This window comes from Schistocerca americana, chromosome 6 (assembly GCF_021461395.2).
Source record: "Schistocerca americana isolate TAMUIC-IGC-003095 chromosome 6, iqSchAmer2.1, whole genome shotgun sequence".
In the NCBI taxonomy this organism is placed as follows: domain Eukaryota; kingdom Metazoa; phylum Arthropoda; class Insecta; order Orthoptera; family Acrididae; genus Schistocerca; species Schistocerca americana.
In genome coordinates, this window is record NC_060124.1 from 21,916,676 (window position 1) to 21,937,092 (window position 20,417).

Genomic DNA, 20,417 nt, shown 5'->3' on the forward strand with positions numbered 1-20,417 from the left:
ATTACAAATTTACTGATTCTGAGGGACACACGTCAAGATCGTCCGCTCTCAAAATTCTGCCATCTCTTGTAAGTAGGCTGTTAATGTTTTCTCTATGTAAGTAGGCTGTTTATGTTTTCTTATTGGCAACGTTACGTAGCGCTCAATATGAAAATCACTGGCTGTGCTGTGTGCAGTCTGTGGCTGCTTTGCATTGTTGTAATTCTCGCCATTGTAGTGTTAGGCAGCTGGCTGTGAACAGCGCGTAGCGTTGCGCAGTTGGAGGTGAGCCGCCAGCAGTGGTGGATGTGGGGAGAGAGATGGCGGAGGTTTGTAATTTGTCATGAACTGCTATATTTATATATGATGATATCAAGGTAAATACATTGTTCGTTCTCTATTAATATCTTTCATTTGCTAACTATCCCTATCAGTAGTTAGTGCCTTCCATAGTTTGAATCTTTTATTCAGCTGGCAGTAGTGACGCTCGCTGTATTGCAGTAGCTTGAGCAGCGAAGATTTTTGTGAGGTAAGTGATTTGTGAAAGGTATAGTTTAATGTTAGTCAGGGCCATTCTTTTGTAGGGAATTTTGAAAGTCAGATTGCGTTGCGCTAACAAAATATTGTGTGTCAGTTTAAGCACAGTCATGTAGAATTGTTCAAAGGGGACGTTTCACTCTCTCCCCACATCCACCACTGCCAGCAGCTCACCTCCAACTGCGCAACGCTACGCGCTGTTCACATCCAACTGCCCAACACTACAATAGCAAATATTCCAACAATGAAAATCAGCCACAGACTGGATACAGCATAGTCAGTGATTTTCATACAGAGCGCTATGTGACGTTACCAACATAAAAACCTAAACAGCCTACTTACAGCGTGGGTTAGTGGTATGCACATACACAGAAGGGGAATGGGATGGCGTGAAATAACTGCAGAAATCAATGGGGGACGTACGAAGAATGTATCCTTTAGTACAGTGCGGCGAAATTTTGCGTTAGCGGGCTATGGCAGCAGGCGTCAGACGCGAGTGTCTTTGCTAGCAGCACGACACAGCCTGCAGCGCTTGTCCTAGTCTCGTGACCTCATCGTTTCGACCCTAGACGACTGGAAAACCGTGGCGCGGGCAGATGAGTCCAGATTCTAGTTGGTATGAGCTGATGGTAGGATTCGAGTGTGACGCGGACCCCACGAAGCCATGGAACCGAAGTTGTCAACAAGGCATTGTGCAAGCTCGTGATGTCGTGATGGCTCCACAAGTGTGAGCTGTGTTTACTTGGAATGGACAGGATCCTATGGTCCAACTGAACCGATCATTAACGGGAAATGGTTTTGTTCGGTTATTTGGAAACCATCTGCATCCCTTCAGGGACTTCATGTTCCCAGGCAACGATGGAATTTTTATGGATGACAATGCGCCGTGTTCCCCGACCATAGCTGCTCGCGACTGGTTTGAAGAACATTCCGCACAGTTCGTGTAATGATTTGGCCACTCAGATTATCCAGTATGAATCCTATCGCACATTTGTGAGGGGTAACCGGCCGTTGTAGCAGACCGGTTCTAGGCGCTTCAGTCTGGAACCGCGCCGCTTCTACGGTCGCAGGTTCGAATCCTGCCTTGGGCATGAATGTGTGTGATGTCCTTAGGTTAGTTAGGTTTTAGTAGTTCTAAATCTAGGGGATAGATGACCTCACGTGTTAAGTCCCACAGTCAAGAGCCATTTGAACCATTTGAGTGGGATAATCGATAGGTTAATTCGTTCAACGCCTCCGCAATTATGGATGACTATTTTTGCTGGATATTTCCAACGTCTTTTTGAGTCCATGCCACTTTTAGTTGCTGCACTACGTCGGTCTAAAGGAGTTTCGACACGATATGAAATATCCTATGGCTTTTGTCATCTCAGTGTAGAAGCAGCAGTTAAGATAAGAGGAGGAGGATATTAGTGTTTACCGTCCCGTCGACAACGAGGTCATTAGAGACGGAGCGCAAGCGCGGGTGAGGTAAGGATGGGGAAGGAAATCGGCCGTGCCCTTTCAAAGGAACCATCCCGGCATTTGCCTGAAGCGATTTAGGGAAATCACGAAAAACCTAAATCAGGAAGGCCGGAGACGGGATTGAACCGTCGTCCTCCCGAATGCGTTAAGATAAGAGCCATATACAGTTTACTATCGGGATGCTTAGGACTATGCTGACCGACTTTGAAATTAAACATTTTATTTAAAACTTAACCTCCCAAATACAATTCAAAATCGCAGTATTTCAAACGCAATAAATCATGAATTAAAATTCATCAGTGTCTAGTCCGTAGTTCCCACCTTTTATTGAAATTTTGCTTTGGTAGCTGAACAGGTTGACTTCCAGTCATCCACACCAACAAGAAATCGATTCCACGGATATGCCCCTTATACACACCAACATGATTATTTTCCTACTTAAGTGAAACAAAAAATGTCTCTGAGCACTATGGGACTTAACATCTATAGTCATCAGTCCCCTAGAACTTAGAACTACTTAAACCTAACTAACCTAAGGACATCACACAACACCCAGTCATCACGAGGCAGAGAAAATCCCTGACCCCACCGGGAATCGAACCCGGGAACCCGGGCGTGGGAAGCGAGAACGCTACCGCACGACCACGAGCTGCGGACACTTAAGTGAAGATTTTTCCATGAAACACAAGTCCTTCACGAAAAATTCATGTTTGTATGCAGCTACAACATTGCTTCACAGCAAATACCTTCGACATTATCATACCCTATTAATTGTCCGCCACTGCGAGTGCAAAGTAAGAAAAATCATAATTATAGTCTAACAAGGCGGCATCCATATAGGAAGAATCCACAACTCTAGCTACTCCACATATACCCATTAAATGCGACGAATGCTTTACATACAGAGCGTACGTTGAAAATATGAAGTCACCTAGAATGCACTTATAACATACTTCAGAATGTAGGGAGCCACATCCGTCACACGATGCTGAGCATACCAGTTATGCTCGATGGAGGCTGCCAAGGCTCCACTCAATGGCGAACATGCTCAGCACTCAGGTCGTTACGCCTGGTTGTCATATCGCTTGCACCAGGAGGAACTTGCACTCCGTATCACAGTCACTTCTGAAACTTAGGCAACTGATATAAACAACTGAAACTTCCTGACAGATTAAAAATGTGTGCCGGACTGAGATTCGAATTCGGAACATTTGTCTTTCGTGGGCAAGTGCTCTACCACTGAGCTACCTAAGCACAACTCCCGACCAGTCCTCACAGCTTCAATTCCGCCGGTATCTCGTGTCCTACCGTACAAACTTCGCAGAAGCTCTCCTACGAACATTGCAGAACTAGCACTCCTGGAACAAAGGATATTGCGCTTAGCCACAGCCTGCGGGATGTCTCCGAAAGAATGTGTAAACAACTGCCCAGCCGCTACAGCCGAGTGCGTCCTCCGTACCGTTCAACTGTGCAGCAGTAACTTCTTTCAGCACGAAGAATTATCACTCTGTTCCATCCAGACACTTCCGAACATAGGCGACTCTCGTTTCCAATTCCAAACTGTAGTTTACACAAACTATCTTTTAAGTGGTAATTAAATCTCGCATATTTTCAGTCTGTATGTGGTTTAGTATGTCTTACGTAGGCCCGCCCGGTTAGCCGTGCGATCTAATGCACTGCTTTTCGGGCCGGAAGGCGTGCCAGTCCCTGGCACGAAACCACCCGGCGGATTCGTGTCGAGATACGGTGTGCCGGCCAGTCTGTGGATGGTTTTTAAGGCGGTTTTCCATCTGCCTCAGCGAATGCGGTCTGGTTCCCATTATTCCGCCTCAGTTTCACTATGTCGGCGATTGCTGTGCAAATACTTTCTCCACGTACGCGTACACCATAATTACTCTACCACGCAAACATTGGGGTTACACTCGTCTGGTGTGAGACGTTCCCGGAGAGGGGTCCACTGGGGGCAGAACCTCACAGTAACCCTGGGTTCGGTGTGGGGTGGCGGTGGGGTGAGTGGATTGGTGTAGCCTGTTGTGAACCAGAGGGCTATGGCGAGGACGAAGCCTCTCCGTCGTTTCTAGGTCCCCGGTTCCATACTATACAATACAAAGTCTTATGTAAAGTTAAGCCAATCCTTGAGTACGTATCCCTGCCCTCCTCGAAACCCCTTCCACATTCACACAAAGTGAGAATAATTGAACAAGCAAATAGCATCTCGACGAAGCACATCACAAGACAAGTATCTATGGACAACACCCACTGCTCTTCGACAGAACAATATACGTTCAGAATCCATCCCAATTATTGATCTTGTTCTTTCGTTTATGAATCTGTAGCGCACATACTCATTGATGCTGGTAATGTTGACGGTAGCCACCTTCTGCCGTTACTTCTTTTCCGGGTGGGCACTGTTGTAACTTTTTCAGCATTTCCGCTGGTGTCCGGTAAAAACTTTCTGACTTCAGGCGAAGCCACTACCAAATGCTGTAGCATAACGTGCTGTCTATGTGCGTTCTCGAAGGCAGGTTTGGCAAGCTATGAAAGGACCAAAATGATGCTGGCTGATATACAGGCATTGACCAAGGACTAAAGTGACTGGAGGTAGTCCAAGCTGTTCAAGATCGCCATCAAAATGCGAAATTCGGACAAATTAACTGCCTGTTCACTATAACGTGAGGTATTCCTCAGGGCTCCATAGTAGGACCACATCTTTTCCTAACTTACATTAACGGCCTGCATTCAAATGTAGCAGACATCTTTATAAACTATTTCTGTTTGTAGAAAGAAAACCAATTACAGGCACCATGTAAACATATTGCTGATTAGGTGAAATTTAATGTTAAACAATTTTTGGGTCCTGCTCAGAATCATTACCCAGGAAAATTACTCAATAGCGGACTCTCGTGACTTATAATAGGCAAGTATTTCGTCCACTGTAAACAACAGGTACCGAAAAGTCAACTTTCGTTGTTGATAGCGAGTGATTTTAAGGAGAGAAAAGTAGAAATATTGCAATCCTCGCTTGCCTGTAATTTACATCCTCGTAGTTTTTAATATCGATTGAATTTTTTGAAATTCGTGTTGTAGACCACATTCAACGTCACAGTTTTCTAGGCGCTTCAGTCCAGAACCACGCGGCTGCAACGGTCGCAGGTTCGAATCCTGCCTCGGGCATGGATGTGTGTGATGTCCTTATGTTAATTAGGTTTACGTAATTGTAAGTATAGAAGACAGATAACCTCAGATGTTAAGTCCCATAGTGATTAGAGCCATTTGAACCATTTGACGTTACACTTCATATATCTACAATAAGCATGCCTCCCTGTTCTGTGTGACATAGGATACTCTGAGTAGCATTGTAAATTTCCGACTTTCCTGTTCGAATTGCCATTATTTGCGGCAAGAAAAATTTTTGACAAGCCTAGTTGTGAGCTCGAGTCTCTCTGAATTTAATTCACAGACTTTTCGCGATATATACATAGGCACGCTCTCGGAATTTTAACAGGAAACCACGTCAAGATGCCCAAGACATCTATAGTAACGACTGGCTTTCGCATTTACATCTTCTCTATTTCCCGTGTCAATCCTGTCTAGTACGGGTTTTAGACCAAGAAGCAATATTCAAGTACTGGTCAATCGTTCGTGGACTGCACTTCCTCAGAATAGTTCCAGCGAATTTCAGTCTCATGTCTGTCTTTCCTACGATTAATGTCTTGTTGTCGTACGAGTTTAAATCGCTCCGTCCGCACATTGCTGGACAGAAAATGGTCGTGGCTGCATCTAGTGATATTTCTGCAATAGTGTGATCACGCGGTAATGGGTCTTTCTTTCTATTTATGCGCTGTAGACTACATTTGTTTATGCTGAAGATCGACTGCCAGCGCCGACACCAAGCGTCGACCTACTGCTGGTCTCCGTGCATTACACTACAATTTTATAGCGCCGCGACTTCACTATATACTCGTGTAACAGCATTATCCACGAACAGCGTCCTGGAGTTTCGAAATTAATCGACTAGGTCACTGAGATACACATTTTCCTACAGGAGGTAGTACTGATCAAAGCCACAAGGCAAGTTCTCATAATTATATGTCCAAAAACTAATACCTGTTGAGATAAGGACCGTTTTACTTGTGACAGATGAGCCAAGGTTCCTAACAGTTCAGTAAATTTCCACAGTCCATTCGTGGGAGTAGACGCTAATCGTCGAGCAATTATGACGGTGAGGATCAGTTCAGTATCCGTGTGTCGGCAGATATTGGGCCACACATCTTACCAGGTTAACAGGTGCTGTGCATCACGGATTTCTGCGCCATAAATTACCACTGCTACTGGAGAACGCTACCCTTGCAGAAAGACAAAGACTGTGGCCTATACACGACGGGCCAAGCCCCATTTTCTATGGGACGTGTCGTCTGAATTATAACTATGAGGAAATATGAAAGTGTTGGTGTATGTTTAACCCAAACCACAGCTGTAGAGATTACAGTAGAGTCTCACCAACGCTTCTGACGCACTCCGAATGGAGCCCAGTGTGTCTGAAAGAGGGCGTGGTTCACTGTGAAGTAGGGCTGAAGGACTTGTCAGGGTGGGAGTTAACAACAAGCAGCAAGCAGCACTGCCTACTGTGCCCTATGTAACAGCCATATTGGAATGAAAGGAATTGGTTTCCGGATGTATCGTTAAACGAACTTTTCTTCTAGTTTTGTTCAGTACTAACTCCTGCAGGAATATTTGGCTGTTTTCTTACCCTGTATACATAGTGAACAGTATTATTCCTATAACACAGGCTTGGGTTATGTTCAAAGTTATTTTTAAGTCTCAGGATATCTCTTCGTTAAGAATATGCTAGGATCTGTTGAGCCCAGTCATAAATCTGGTCTGATATCCCGACGCTTGTACTTTGTTCTTCAGGCGAAAGTGCGGAACTGCATCGATTGCCTTCCAAAAGTCAAGAAATACAGCATCAACCTGGGCGTCGGGATGTGAGGTAACAGAACTATCTGGGTTTCACACGATCGTTCTTTGCGGAACCCATATTATTACAGACAGGATTTTCGATTTACAGAGACTTCTTAGAAGAAAGATTAAGAAAAGGCAAACCTAGGTTTCTAGCATTTGTAGACTTAGAGAAAGCTTTTGACAACGTTAACTGGAATACTCTCTTTCAAATTCTGAATGTGGCAGGGGTAAAATACAGGGAGCGAAAGGCTATTTACAATTTGTACAGAAACCAGATGGCAGTTATAAGAGTTGAGGGGCATGAAAGGGAAGCAGTGGTTGGGAAAGGAGTGAGACAGGGTTGTAGCCTCTCCCCGATGTTATTCAATCTGTATATTGAGCAAGCGGTAAAGGAAACAAAAGAAAAATTCGGAGTAGGTATTAAAATTCATGGAGAAGAAGTAAAAACTTTGAGGTTCGCCGATGACATTGTAATTCTGTCAGAGACAGCAAAGGACTTGGAAGAACAGTTGATCGGATTGGACAGTGTCTTGAAAGGAGGATATAAGATGAACATCAACAAAAGCAAAACGAGGATAATGGAATGTAGTCAAATTAAATCGGGTGATGCTGAGGGGATTAGATTAGGAAATGAGACACTTAAAGTAGTAAACGAGTTTTGCTATTTAGCGAGTAAAATAACTGATGATGGTCGATGTAGAGAGGATATAAAATGTAGACTGGCAATGGCAAGGAAAGCGTTTTTGAAGAAGAGAAATTTGTTAACATCGAGTATAGATTTAAGTGTGAGGAAGTCGTTTCTGAAAGTATTTGTATAGAGTGTAGCCATGTATGGAAGTGAAACATGGACGATAACCAGTTTGGACAAGAAGAGAATAGAAGCTTTCGAAATGTGGTGCTACAGAAGAATGCTGAAGATAAGGTGGGTAGATCACGTAACTAATGAGGAGGTATTGAATAGGATTGGGGAGAAGAGAAGTTGGTGGCACAACTTGACTAGAAGAAGGGATCGGTTGGTAGGAGATGTTTTGAGGCATCAAGGGATCACAAATTTAGCATTGGAGGACAGCGTTGAGGGTAAAAATCGTAGAGGGGGACCAAGAGATGAATACACTAAGCAGATTCAGAAGGATGTAGGTTCACTAGGTACTGGGAGATGAAGAAGCTTGCACAGGATAGAGTAACATGGAGAGCTGCATCAAACCAGTCTCAGGACTGAAGACCACAACAACAACAACAAGAATATGCTAGGATCTGTTGAGTCCAGTCATAAATCTGGTCTCATATCCCGACGCTTGTACTTTGTTCTTCAGGCGAAAGTGCGGAACTGCATCGATTGCCTTCCAAAAGTCAAGAAATACAGCATCAACCTGGGCGTCGGGATGTGAGGTAACAGAACTATCTGGGTTTCACACGATCGTTCTTTGCGGAACCCATATTATCACAGACAGGATTTTCGATTTATAGAGACTTCGTAATACGAGAGCATGGAACATGTTCCTAAATTCTGCAACAGACTGACGTCTATAGCTCTGCGCGTCTTTCGACGTCCTTTCTTCGAAACTTAGTATCCTCGAAAGCACGAAAGACTTTTCAGTCTGGAGGATTTTCAGCAGTATCTCTGACTGCTGAGGCTGCTAGACTGTCTCTCCTCCCGTCGGGCTTTTGTTGTACCCTTAACGCCGATGTGCCTGCTAGCCTGTGATCTCGTTACAGGACGCAGCGGCGCCGGACGAGACGAGGACGCAAAGGCCAGCTCGCGCGCTGTCCGCGTAAGCAGGCAGCAAAGCGCCTCGGCACAACTTCCCCGTGAATTCTCTAGGACGCGGCCCTTTGCGTCGCGAAGCGACGGGCCTCTTTGTCAAACTGCGGACTGCCTGCGGCTCAGTGGAGCGTTGCATCGCAGTGCAGAGGGACCGCGCCGCGCTGCGAACGTCCCAGCTCCAGACAGAACGCTCTGTTTTGTGTTAGCAACGGTGCGGCGTAACTAACGCCCATTTGCTCGGGCTGCCGTAACTCGAATTTCCAGCATTACGGAATCACGATCGAGGATTTTAGATAGGTGCCTTCTATCGATCGGTTAATGTTACTGCTGGCTGGAAAGACTTCACATAGACGTACAGCTTTCATATTATTATTGTTTATTTTGTAGATGAGAATAACTAATATTCGTCTTTCGCAACCGAATTTTTGTCTCCTTACGAAACATGTTTCAGCTAATTGTTTAGGTTGCATGGGGGCTTAATTATATATAATGAAAATAATTTTTTTTTTTTTTTTTTTTTTTTTTTTTTTTTTTTTTTTTTTGTAGCTGTATGTCCGATTACGTAGTCTCGTAAACGGTTGGCCCTGACTAGTTTTTGTACGCAATCTGACTGCATAGAACAACAACAAAGAATGAAATGAAAATTTTCGTTAACACAATTAATTAATTAAGTCCCCAGCAACTATAAAACCTACGAAACCAAAACACAAGTGTAATTGTTCTGCGTGTGGGAGTGTGATTCAACGTACACATCTGGCACGGTTCTTCTTCAACAAGACAAGGAATTTTAAATACCATTTATACTGAAGTAATTAAAAAAAATAGAAATACTATAATTGCGCAAGAAAACCAGAATTACACTCTAATACAAGAACACAAGCCAGATGCTTTGTTGACTGAACCTGTAATGACGCATTATTTAAGACACTGAAATAATAAAAAGAAAAGGGAAGTTTTTTTTTTTACCTTCATATATATTGACGAAAAGCACTCTGATCATTACAATATCTCCATTAGAACAACATCTGCTATCTATCCCATCAAACAACTGCATAAAACATGGAACAAGCACTCTCCACTACGACTTCTCGACAAGAACTTTTCACTACGACATCTCAGCAAGCACTTCCTACTACGAGTTCTCAACAAGCACTGACTACTACGAGTTCTCAACAAGCACTGCCAGTGGAAGCGGCGGAATAAAACTCTTTGGCGCAATCTCTGGCGCTGTGGCTCAGTGTAGCCACCTTTCAAGGTATATTCAGTGGTCTACAAAGCAAGTGGCATTATAATAATTATTTGCTTAACTAAGGGTGTAAATAATTTGTTTTGAGGCGTTTGTCTTAGGTGAAATGTGTTTCATACCACGACTTTAGGTATATGCTTGGTTTACGGGGGCTGTTTCGGAAAGTAAGGTCCGCTCGGTCGCAAAATGGAAACCACTGTGAAAATCAAAAATGTTTTCTTTAAAACAGTTAGCTACAACTTCCAACTACTTCTCAGCACAGTCACTGCTCCGACCTAGATATCTGTCGTAGCATTGTACACACTTTCCAATACCCTCGTCTTAGAAGGCAGCCAACCTGTGCTTTCCGCCAGTTCTCTACGCTGGCATACAGCTAACTGTCTGTGCCAAAATGCTGTCATCATAGCCAGCGGTCCATGTGAGCAGAGATGAAACTCAAGGGGGGCTAATTACGAGCAGCATTACAAAATGGCTCTGAGCACTATGGGACTTAACATCTGTGGTCATCAGTCCCCTAGAACTTAGAACTACTTAAACCTAACTAACCTAAGGACAGCACACAACACCCAGCCATCACGAGGCAGAGAAAATCCCTGACCCCGCCGGGAATCGAACCCGGGAACCCGGGCGTGGGAAGCGAGAACGCTACCGCACGACCGCGAGATGCGGGCGAGCAGCATTACAGTTCATTAAACACTTCCTATCGAAAATGCTATAGAAACATCTAAATTGCCCACACAGAAGGAGGCGGAGAATTGTAGCAAAGAAGGAAGCACGTGACAGTAATGTTATGTGGGCTGCATGGCATCAGGCGAAGTCTCTCACCAGGCCCACGTACACAGCGAGAGGCGCTATTTTGTAGACAAGTTTTCGTGGTCACTGCGCGCTCAGAACTGTAAAATGCGACGTGGTGCGACCGACGGGCGTACTAAAGGCAGTGCCCAACACATCTATGCAAATCTTCAAATACGAGGGACGGACTTTAATAGTGGCAACTATTTGTTTACAATTATCGTATACAAAATGCGAAGGAGGATCGGAAAGTTACGCACAATGAATTTTTACTCCCCTATTACTGCAGCTGGTGTGTTAAAATTTTACGATGATATAGTTTGAACTTTGCGCTACAGAGTGCGTTTTGCTTGCGTGTTCAGCTCTGGTGAGAGAAGCCTGAACCAGAAACAAACCTGGTGCGCATGTTACTGTCGTCAACTTGTGAAGAGCAGCGAAGTGTAGTTCGATGTTTGTGGGCCAAAGGGCATAAAGCGAGAGAAATTCGCAGGCACAGGCGACTGTATGGATCGTAGCAACGTTTTTAGGTGGTGTGCATTCTTCCAAGAGAGCCATGCGAACCTTAGTGATTTGCCACGCCGGTAACAGCTGCAACTCGACAGAACGTCGAAGCCAGTCAGGCACCGATTTTGAATGACCGGCGTGTGCAACTGCGAGCAGTTCAACATTTCCTATGGTGCTGTGTACGATATTGTTCATGACACGTTAAAATTTCTTAAAGTTAGTTTTCGCTGGGTACCTAAGAACCATACAGACAACCACAAGGGCCAGTGAATGGTTATAAGCTTGTATCACTCAATGCGTTACGCTGCAGAAAGCCATAACTTTCTCAAAGGAGTAGTCACTGGTGATGAGTCGTAGGTGTGACACTACACCTCGAAACCAAGCAGGCCTCTATGGAATGGAAACATGCTGGTTGCCCAGTACGAAAAAAATTCAGAGCGACTCAATCTGCTAGGAAAGGGCTTGTGACTATGTTCTGGGGTATACACGGTGTGTTGTTCGTAGACTTTGCTGAATACGGGACCACTCTGAATGTGGCAGCCTGTATGAAACTTTGGTCGCGTGTGCCATTCTTGACAGAGCCACAACATTAATTTGACGATGTCAGACTGCTTCTTCATAATGCTCGCCCCCATGTTGCTACTCCTGTTCGTGAGAAAATCGCCGAATTTCGTTAGGGCGTCCGTCGGCATCCACCATACAGTCCGATCCTTGAACTGTCGGACTTTCATCTGTTTGGTCCCATGAAGACATTCCTGGCTGGCCAACGCTTTTCGACAGATGCGGAAATGAAATGGTGGCTATAGTCCAACCAAACGGACTTCTACGAACAGGGCGTATTTAAACTGGCCCCACGATGAGAGAAATATGTTAGTGACTATGTAGAAAAGTAGGTAAAAGACGTAAGTTCATTTGTGACGTTTTTGTTTTGTTTTATTATTTACTAAACTTTTTGGTAGTAAAATAACTGTGAGTTACTTTCTGATCTTCCCTCGTAGACACGTTTCAAGTTTTACTGTCCTTCAAAGCAGTCACAATTATTGTGTATATCCCGATACCAGCGACGCGGAAGTCGTAAAATACCCTTGGCAGTTGTGTTGATACTTCGACTGGAGCGGTCTATTGTGCAGCGAATCTCTGTAATAGCTCTGAAGTGAATGCCATGAAGTGCTTCCTGCAATTTGGGAAACAGGCTTATATCACAAGGGCCTATTCGAGGGAGTGTAGTGGGTGATACAACACTTACTAATCCCATCGATCGACGAAATCAGTCACAACTTCTTTCTCTAAGCTGTTCATTTTTGGAACACAGCGTTTGCTCTCTTAGAGAAAGAAGCGGCGACACTTTCTGCAGGATCCGCCCATTATTATGCAGGACAATGTTCAGGTGCATATGGCATAAGTGACTTGAGTGACTGACTGAGGTGATGTGACTGATTTGTTCCATAGAGGAGACTTGAAAGTGCTGTACAACCCGTTACACTTTGCCGACTTAATCCCTTATGACTTTACTTGATTCCTTAATTGCAGGAACTACTTCACGGCATTCGCTTCAGAACTGTTACAGAAAATCGTACGACAACAGACCGTTTCATTCGAAACATCAACACTAAGAGTACCCTACGACTTCCACACTACAGACAAAGAGTTATACACAATTCTGGTGACTATTCTGAGGGACATAATACTTTGAAACATGCAACTATTTTGTTAAAGTTGTAAATAAATTGTTGACATTATTAAGTTGCAACCCTCGTATACACAGATGGTGTTTTCACTGGATTATTACAGGAATGTCCCAAATTTTCTGATTTACGTAAGTAATTTCTAACCTTTATACACGGTGTTACAAAAAGATACCGCGAAAATTTCAGCAAACATTCCTCACACACAAAGAAAGAAAATATGTTATGTGGACATGTGTCCGGAAACGCTTACTTTCCATGTTAGAGCTCATTTTATTACATCTCTTCAAATCACATTAATCATGGAATGGAAACACACAGCAACAGAACGTACCAGCGTGACTTCAAACACTTTGTTACAGGAAATGCTCAAAATTTCCTCCGTTAGCGAGGATACATGCATCCACCCTCCGTCGCATGGAATCCCTGATGCGCTGATGCAGCCCTGGAGAATGGCGTACTGTATCACAGCCGTCCACAATACGAGCACGAAGAGTCTCTACATTTGGTACCGGGGTTGCGTAGACAAGAGCTTTCAAATGCCCCCATAAATGAAAGTCAAGAGGGTTGAGGTCAGGAGAGCGTGGAGGCCATGGAATTGGTCCGCCTCTACCAATCCATCGGTCACCGAATTTGTTGTTGAGAAGCGTACGAACACTTCGACTGAAATGAGCTGGAGCTCCATCGTGCATGATCCACATGTTGTGTCGTACTTGTAAAGGCACATGTTCTAGCAGCACAGGTGGAGTACCCCTATGAAATGATGATAACGTGCTCCATTGAGCGTAGGTGGACGAAACTAAAATGAGCTCTAACATGGAAATTAAGCGTTTCTGGACACATGTCCACATAACATCTCTTCTTTATTTGTGTGTGTGGAATGTTTCTTGAAAGTTTGGCCGTACCTTTTTGTAACACCCTGTATTTGCCGAAACCTATGTTTACAGCATCTGTACATGTAAACACAGCGTTTGTCAGTGACTGCATTGTTTAAACTCAGAAGATAAGACACATAAAATGCAGGAAGCGAAAAGCTATTTCCAATTTCCCCAGAATCAGACTGCTGAGAAAGAGCCTTAGGGCATGAAAGCAAACAGTACTAGAGAAAAGAGCGAGGTAGGGTATCTCCAGCGTTATTCAATTTATACGTCAAGCAAGCTGTGAAGGAAACCAAAGTGAAACTTGGAAAAAGTTTTTAAATACTGGAAGGAGAAGTAGGTACTTCGAAATTTGCCAATGAATTTGTAATACTGTCAGAGACAGCAAAGGAAGATTAGTTGAACGGAAGCGATAGTATCTTGAAAATCGGTCATAAGACGAACATCTACAAAAATAATGCAGACGGATAAAATAAATGATTGTGAAAGAATTAGAATAGGAAGTGAAACACTAATAGTAATAGTTCTCTTCTGTTATTTGGGCAGCTAAATAAATACGATTGCCGAAGTGAAGACAGCACAAAATGCAGACTTACAGTAACAAGAAAAAGATTAAAGAAAATAAGAACATCGTAAACGTCGGATATAAATTTAAGTGTTAGAAAGTCTTTTTTGATGGTAAGGTCTGGAGCGTAACTTTTAAAGAAGTGAAATGTTGAGAATACACAGTCCAGACAGAAGGAGACCAGATTTTGAAATGTGGTGCTACAGAAGAATTCTGAAGATTTGATGGATAGATGGAATAAATAATGAGGAGATACAAAATTCAACTGGAGAGAAAAAAAATTGTGGTACAACTTTACAACTGTGTGTGTGTGTGTGTGTGTGTGTGTGTGTGTGTGTGTGTGTGTGTGTGTGTCTGTGTCTGTGTGTGGTTGAAGAGTAGTTATGTAGAAATGAAAAGCTATGTGTGTACGATACACTATAGTGGAGACGTGCATCAGTCCAACAACATAGAAGTTGAAGGTCGAATTTAGTTTCGACTTTTATTACTTTTTTAACGTAACTGTTTACTTTCTTCTTTGGCACCGGAATTTGCCTTAGACGAAGATTTCTTCCACAGCATAACATGTGTGGAACCTGATCGCATGATAACAACAAAATAGCGGCGCAAACCATATTGCCACAGCAGTATGTCGTTTGCAGCACACAATATGCGTATATGTAACTACTCAACAGAAGTTTCAAGAAATATGAAGTAACATACTTAATTTGTCGATACTCTTGCTGCAGAAGTGAAGAGGAATGCGAGAACAGGCTAGTCCCGTTAATATGGCTCAAATGGCCCTGAGCACTATGGGACTTAAGATCTGAGGTCATCAGTCCCCTAGAACTTAGAACTAATTAAACCTGAATAACCTAAGGACATCACACACATCCATGCCCGAGGCAGGATTCGAACCTGCGACCGTAGCGGTCGCGCGGTTCCGGACTGAAGTACCTAGAACCGCTCGGCCACTCCGGCCGGCGTTAATAGTTTGTGCAAGATTAGTATGACCAATTTGTTTCGGTTTCCCTTAAAAGTACTGAGAGAGAGAGAGAGAGAGAGAGAGAGAGAGAGAGAGAGAGAGAGAGAGAGAAATATCAGTGTATCACACGAGTAAGTGTTTCGTGTGAAGACGACTGCATGTAATTTTAAGTCTTTGATGTTGTTGTTGTTATGGTCTTCAGTCCTGAGACTGGTTTGATGCAGCTCTCAGTAAAGCTACATGCCCTCGGGAAAAATTACGGCTGTAGTTTCGCCTTGCTTTCAGCCGTTCGCAGTACCAGCACAGCAAGGCCGTCTTGGTTACTGTTACAAGGCCAGATCAGTCAGTCATCCAGATTGTTGCCCCTGCAACTACTGAAATGTATGAATGATTAAGAAAATAACAAAGTCTTTTTATGCAGAACTCTAGAACATATACGTACTCAATCATTATGACATTCTTCGAGGTAAAGCTGTTTTTCTGAAATAATCGACTACGATTCAGGATATTCCGCTCACGCAAGAAACATCACTCTTTTATTGTATACTGAATAACAGACGTAGGTTAACTTATGCATTCATTCGTCCTATATAATTAGAAACAGTTCAATATCGCACCATATTGCCACCGGAATTACTAGCGAAGTGCATAACTGGGTGGAAGAACTCTTTACTTATATAAATTAGTACACTCTACTGAACGACGAGTGTAACAGGTGGTTTGTCTCGATGGGCCGACATAAGACCACAGACGATCCAAATGTACATAACCGACTCGTCAGGCAAGCCCAGATAGTTCACTGTTGACGCTGTTCTCTACAGAGATGCATCGTCGCTCAATGATCCTAAGAAAAATGCAGAACCGTATACGTTTCGCGATGACCCCGCAACACCCACTTCATTCTAACTCGCAGAGTATACACTGTCTGATCAAAAGTATCCACACTCCCTATCTAATACCGAACTGACCACCAGATGCCACGAGAAGTGGATCAAGCGGTATAAAAGGAGGCGGGGAATGTTTTCAGCAGAGAAGCAGACTGCGCGGGGTAGCCTCGCGGTTTCGGACGCCGATACCTGTGAAGCATATGTATACTTTGTACCAAAAAAAATGGACGGGTATGTTAGCAATAGTAATACTCTAATAGAGACAGCGAATGTTCATGTTACCAACATGTACGCTTCATGAAGTATTCTGTAAGAAAAGCGCTTCATTTCACATGATTAGAATGTTCAGGATTCACGCTGATCGCCAGAAGGAAGGTCGTTTCGATGCAAGTAAAATTTCACTCGGAATGCTGCACCCTGCAAAACTTGCCTCACATTGTTACGGTGTGGAAGGTGATTTCGTAACATAAATTCCGAATAATTCTGAGAACTTAAAAAGTTACCTTTGTCTGTTACAAACAGGATATTTGCAGCTGCCACAGCCTTTTAAATGAAGAGTGACAACTAGTTCTTGTAGCTTAAAGCTGAAGCAGTGACATTCCGTCTACGGTACGGCTTAATAGCAAATTACGCAAATTAGTGAATTTAGCTCACGAAGTGCGAGTTAGGCGCTGAAGTTGTTTTTAGCTTAGTGTTTGCTCAACTGGTATCCGCCCGTCGGCGGTAAAAAGCAGCTTGCGTTATGTCCCTGCTGAGAGGATAAACCGCCGACGTGAAATGTCAGAGCGCCAACGAGTCCAGCGGATAAGTTGGTGCTGTGTCCAGGGCTTCACTCACCTCTCAAACACCATTTCAATCTGGAAGTTTATTTGCGTGTACTTGCCCCGGGTCTGGTATCCACTCAGACTTCAGTGGACAACTTTAAATGGACTTTGAAGGATTATGAGCCTATAGGCCCAAACATAAAGATTTGGCGTGACATTTACTTCTGTACTATCCAAGCAAAAGTAACCAGACACCTACTAGTGGACATTAATATGGGTTGTGTCCACTCTTTGCCTTTATGACAGCTTTGCTGAGGACACTTTTAATGAGGTGTCTGATTCTCTTTGGACGGATAGCAGCTCATTTTTCCTCAACAGCTGAAATCAGAGAACGTAGTATCGTTGGAGGCTGGGTTCTGCATAGAAGTCGGCATTCTAATTCATCCCAAAGGTTCATGTATGGACTCTGAACAGGCCATCGCATTTTAGGAATGTTATTGTGCAAAAACCAGTGCTCAGAGTTCTAGGGGACTGATGACCTCAGAAGTTAAGTCCCATAGTGCTCAGAGCCATATGTGAGACTATGTGTTGAGGACAATAACATGCCAGAAATGGACTGGCTGCCCAGAGACCTGACTCGAACCCAACAGAACTCCTTCGAGATGAGTTACAACATCGACTTGTCTCCAAAACCTAGCGTCCAACATAGTTACCCTCTCTCATTTCGGCTCTTGACGAAGAATGGGCTGACATTCGTCCACAGACATTGACATCTGGATGCAAGTGTTCCTACCAGCATTCAAGCCGTCATACAGACGAATGTTGCACACACGTCATATTAATACCTACTGAAAGGTGTCGGAATACTTTTGATAAGACAGTGTATATACTGGTATCGTTTTACAGATTGGTCTGCTTAGGCTAGAACATGTGATCTCCATCGGAATTTTGGTTGCCGACAACCCATTCAAGACACTCAGATTCGAGAATACTTTATTAATCAGTCACAGACGAACGCTTCTCTGAGCCTCGTTTGAATTTTCAGCTTTCTCTCTGGCGAATTGTCAAAGGGAAATTAAACGTGGCAGGAAGAGGCTTTCTCGAGATGAAGGAGGTAAAAGAGCGCTGCTTGTTATCTGCCGAGATGTGACCCTGATAGTCGCTTCCAAGAAGGCCGAGGGAGCTCATTAAAAGTGCTTCCCTTCCAGCTCTCTGTTCTATTCTCAGGGCGAGCGGGCTGACAGTTGTGCGTTCGTTTCTTTGTTTCGTTTAATGTATCGAAATTAGTGGGGAGAAAATTTTTGGGATAAGAACACTAACTGCCTGACAGAAAAAGTGAAGCGCGCAGAAGTAGAGGAGGAAACGAAATGAAGCTTGACGAGTGGGGAAGGCATGTGATGTTATTTCAGTGATCACAAAATCAAGTCAAATTTACAAGGGACTTGACAGTATGGACCCATTGATCAGTATGACTTTGCACCATTTCTGTCCTGGATGAATGCGCTGGTTCGATTGGGAAGGGTGTCACATAAATACATTATAAATTACAATAACGACGCTCAACACTCAATAACTGTTCAAATGAACATAAAAGTTACAACTGTTAAAAAGTCAAGAGTGATGAGGTGTTTGTAAAAGGCGCATAGCTGCATGTAGGTGCTTCATTCGCAGCTACAGGTTTCACGTCAGTATGGACGCAATTTCAGGTTTATAATGACTGAGCAAAGTGGCGCAGTGGTTAGCACACTGGACGGTTCAAACTCGTTTCTAGCCATCCTGATTTACGTTTTCTGTGATTTCCCTAAATCGCTTAAGGCAAATACCGGGATGCTTCTTTTGAAAGGGCTCGACCGACTTCCTTCCCCCATCCTTCCCTAAACCGATGGTACCAACGGCCTCGCTGTTTGGTCCCCTCCCACGAACCAACAAATCATGGTTATAACGGTTGTATTTCCATAATGCAGATGGAAAATTACGTAATCCAAGATTTCGGGAAGTTATCCACATTAAAAGTGAAACCACAGTGGTGGGTTCTCATAATTAAACTGAATACACCCAAAAGACGCTTTTAAAAATGCACAACGCGTGACTGCTGAATACATCGCTAAATGAATTGCTGAATGAATTTCTAGCCTCCACGGGATGCTTACACCACAACTTCCGGTTATCAATACAACGGAAGTACGCACTTTACATGGCATTTAAGTTTTAGTTCATTGGTTTTGTACAATTTGATTCAAAAAGAATACCACAACTTTAGGAATTTAAAACTCTGGAACGACAAAAGGGCAGAGCTAAGCACTATCTGTCGGCGAATTAAGGGAGTTTCATTTAGTTGTACATTTGTTCGCTTGAGGCGCTGTTGACTAGGCGTCAGCGTCAGTTGATGCTAAGATGGCGACCGCTCAACAGAAAGCTTTTTGTGTTATTGAGTACTGCAGAAGTGAATCGACGACAGTTGTTCAGCGTGCATTTCGAACGAAGTATGGTATTAAACCTCCTGATATGTGGTGTATTAAACGTTGGTATAAACAGTTTACAGAGAATGGGTGTTTGAGCAGAGGGGAAAGTTCGGGACGGCCGAGAACGAGTTGGAGTATCGGGTTGATATTGCTCGTGTGTCTGGAGGGGGCCATATTGAACATCTCTGAACTTGTTTTTGAGTGAAAACAACCTTTTTAAATACTCTTTGTAATGATGTATAACAGGTTATATTATGTTTCTTTCATTAAATACACATTTTTAAAGTTGTGGTATTCTTTTTGAATCACCCTGTATTATCCGACCTGGTCCTTCCAGCAGTCATGCTTTGTACATTTTGGCAAGCATCTTTTTGGTGTACTCAGTTTTATTATGAAAACCCACTATTGCAGGAAATTGGAAGTTTGTAGTAAGTCCCTATGAGACCAAACAGCTGAGGTCAACGATCACTAGGCTTAGACACTACGTAACCTAACTTAAACTAACTTACGCTAAAGACAACATACAAGCCCATGCCCGAGGAAGGAGTCAAACCTCCGACGACGGTGAGGCGGGGGAAGGGGAGCGGGGGGGGGGGGGGGGGTTTAGGGAACGAACTGTGGCAAGCCGCTTCAGACCCCGTGCGGCCCACCATTGTGGTTTGACCTTTAACGTGGATAGCTTTCCGAAAGCTGGGACTCCGGAATTATCCGTCTACGTTATAGAAATGTAACCACTATAAACCCGAAGATGCGGCTGTACTGACGTGAAACGGGTAGTTGCGAGTAAAGCACCTTCATTAATCTATAGGGCTTTTGGAAACACCTCATCACTCTTGACTTTTTAATTGTGTGATTTTTATGATAATTTGAAGGTTTATTGAGTATTGAATGTTGTTGTCGTTATTCATCTCTGAGCTGTGGTTGCCCACCTCAGAAAGTTGTTTGTATAAAGTTGTTGTGTCC

The 20,417-nt window shown here is 43.6% G+C and overlaps 1 protein-coding gene across 1 annotated transcript in view; it reads left to right on the plus strand.

Annotated features, from left to right (window-relative positions):
- Positions 1 to 8,718, plus strand: part of LOC124619690 (homeobox protein goosecoid-like) — a 174,247-nt gene extending 165,529 nt beyond the window's left edge. The window contains exon 4 of the mRNA XM_047146240.1: positions 8,659 to 8,718. Coding sequence (XP_047002196.1) covers positions 8,659 to 8,718 — 60 coding nt within the window. The remainder of the gene's footprint in view (positions 1 to 8,658) is intronic.
- The last annotated feature ends 11,699 nt before the right edge of the window (positions 8,719 to 20,417 follow it).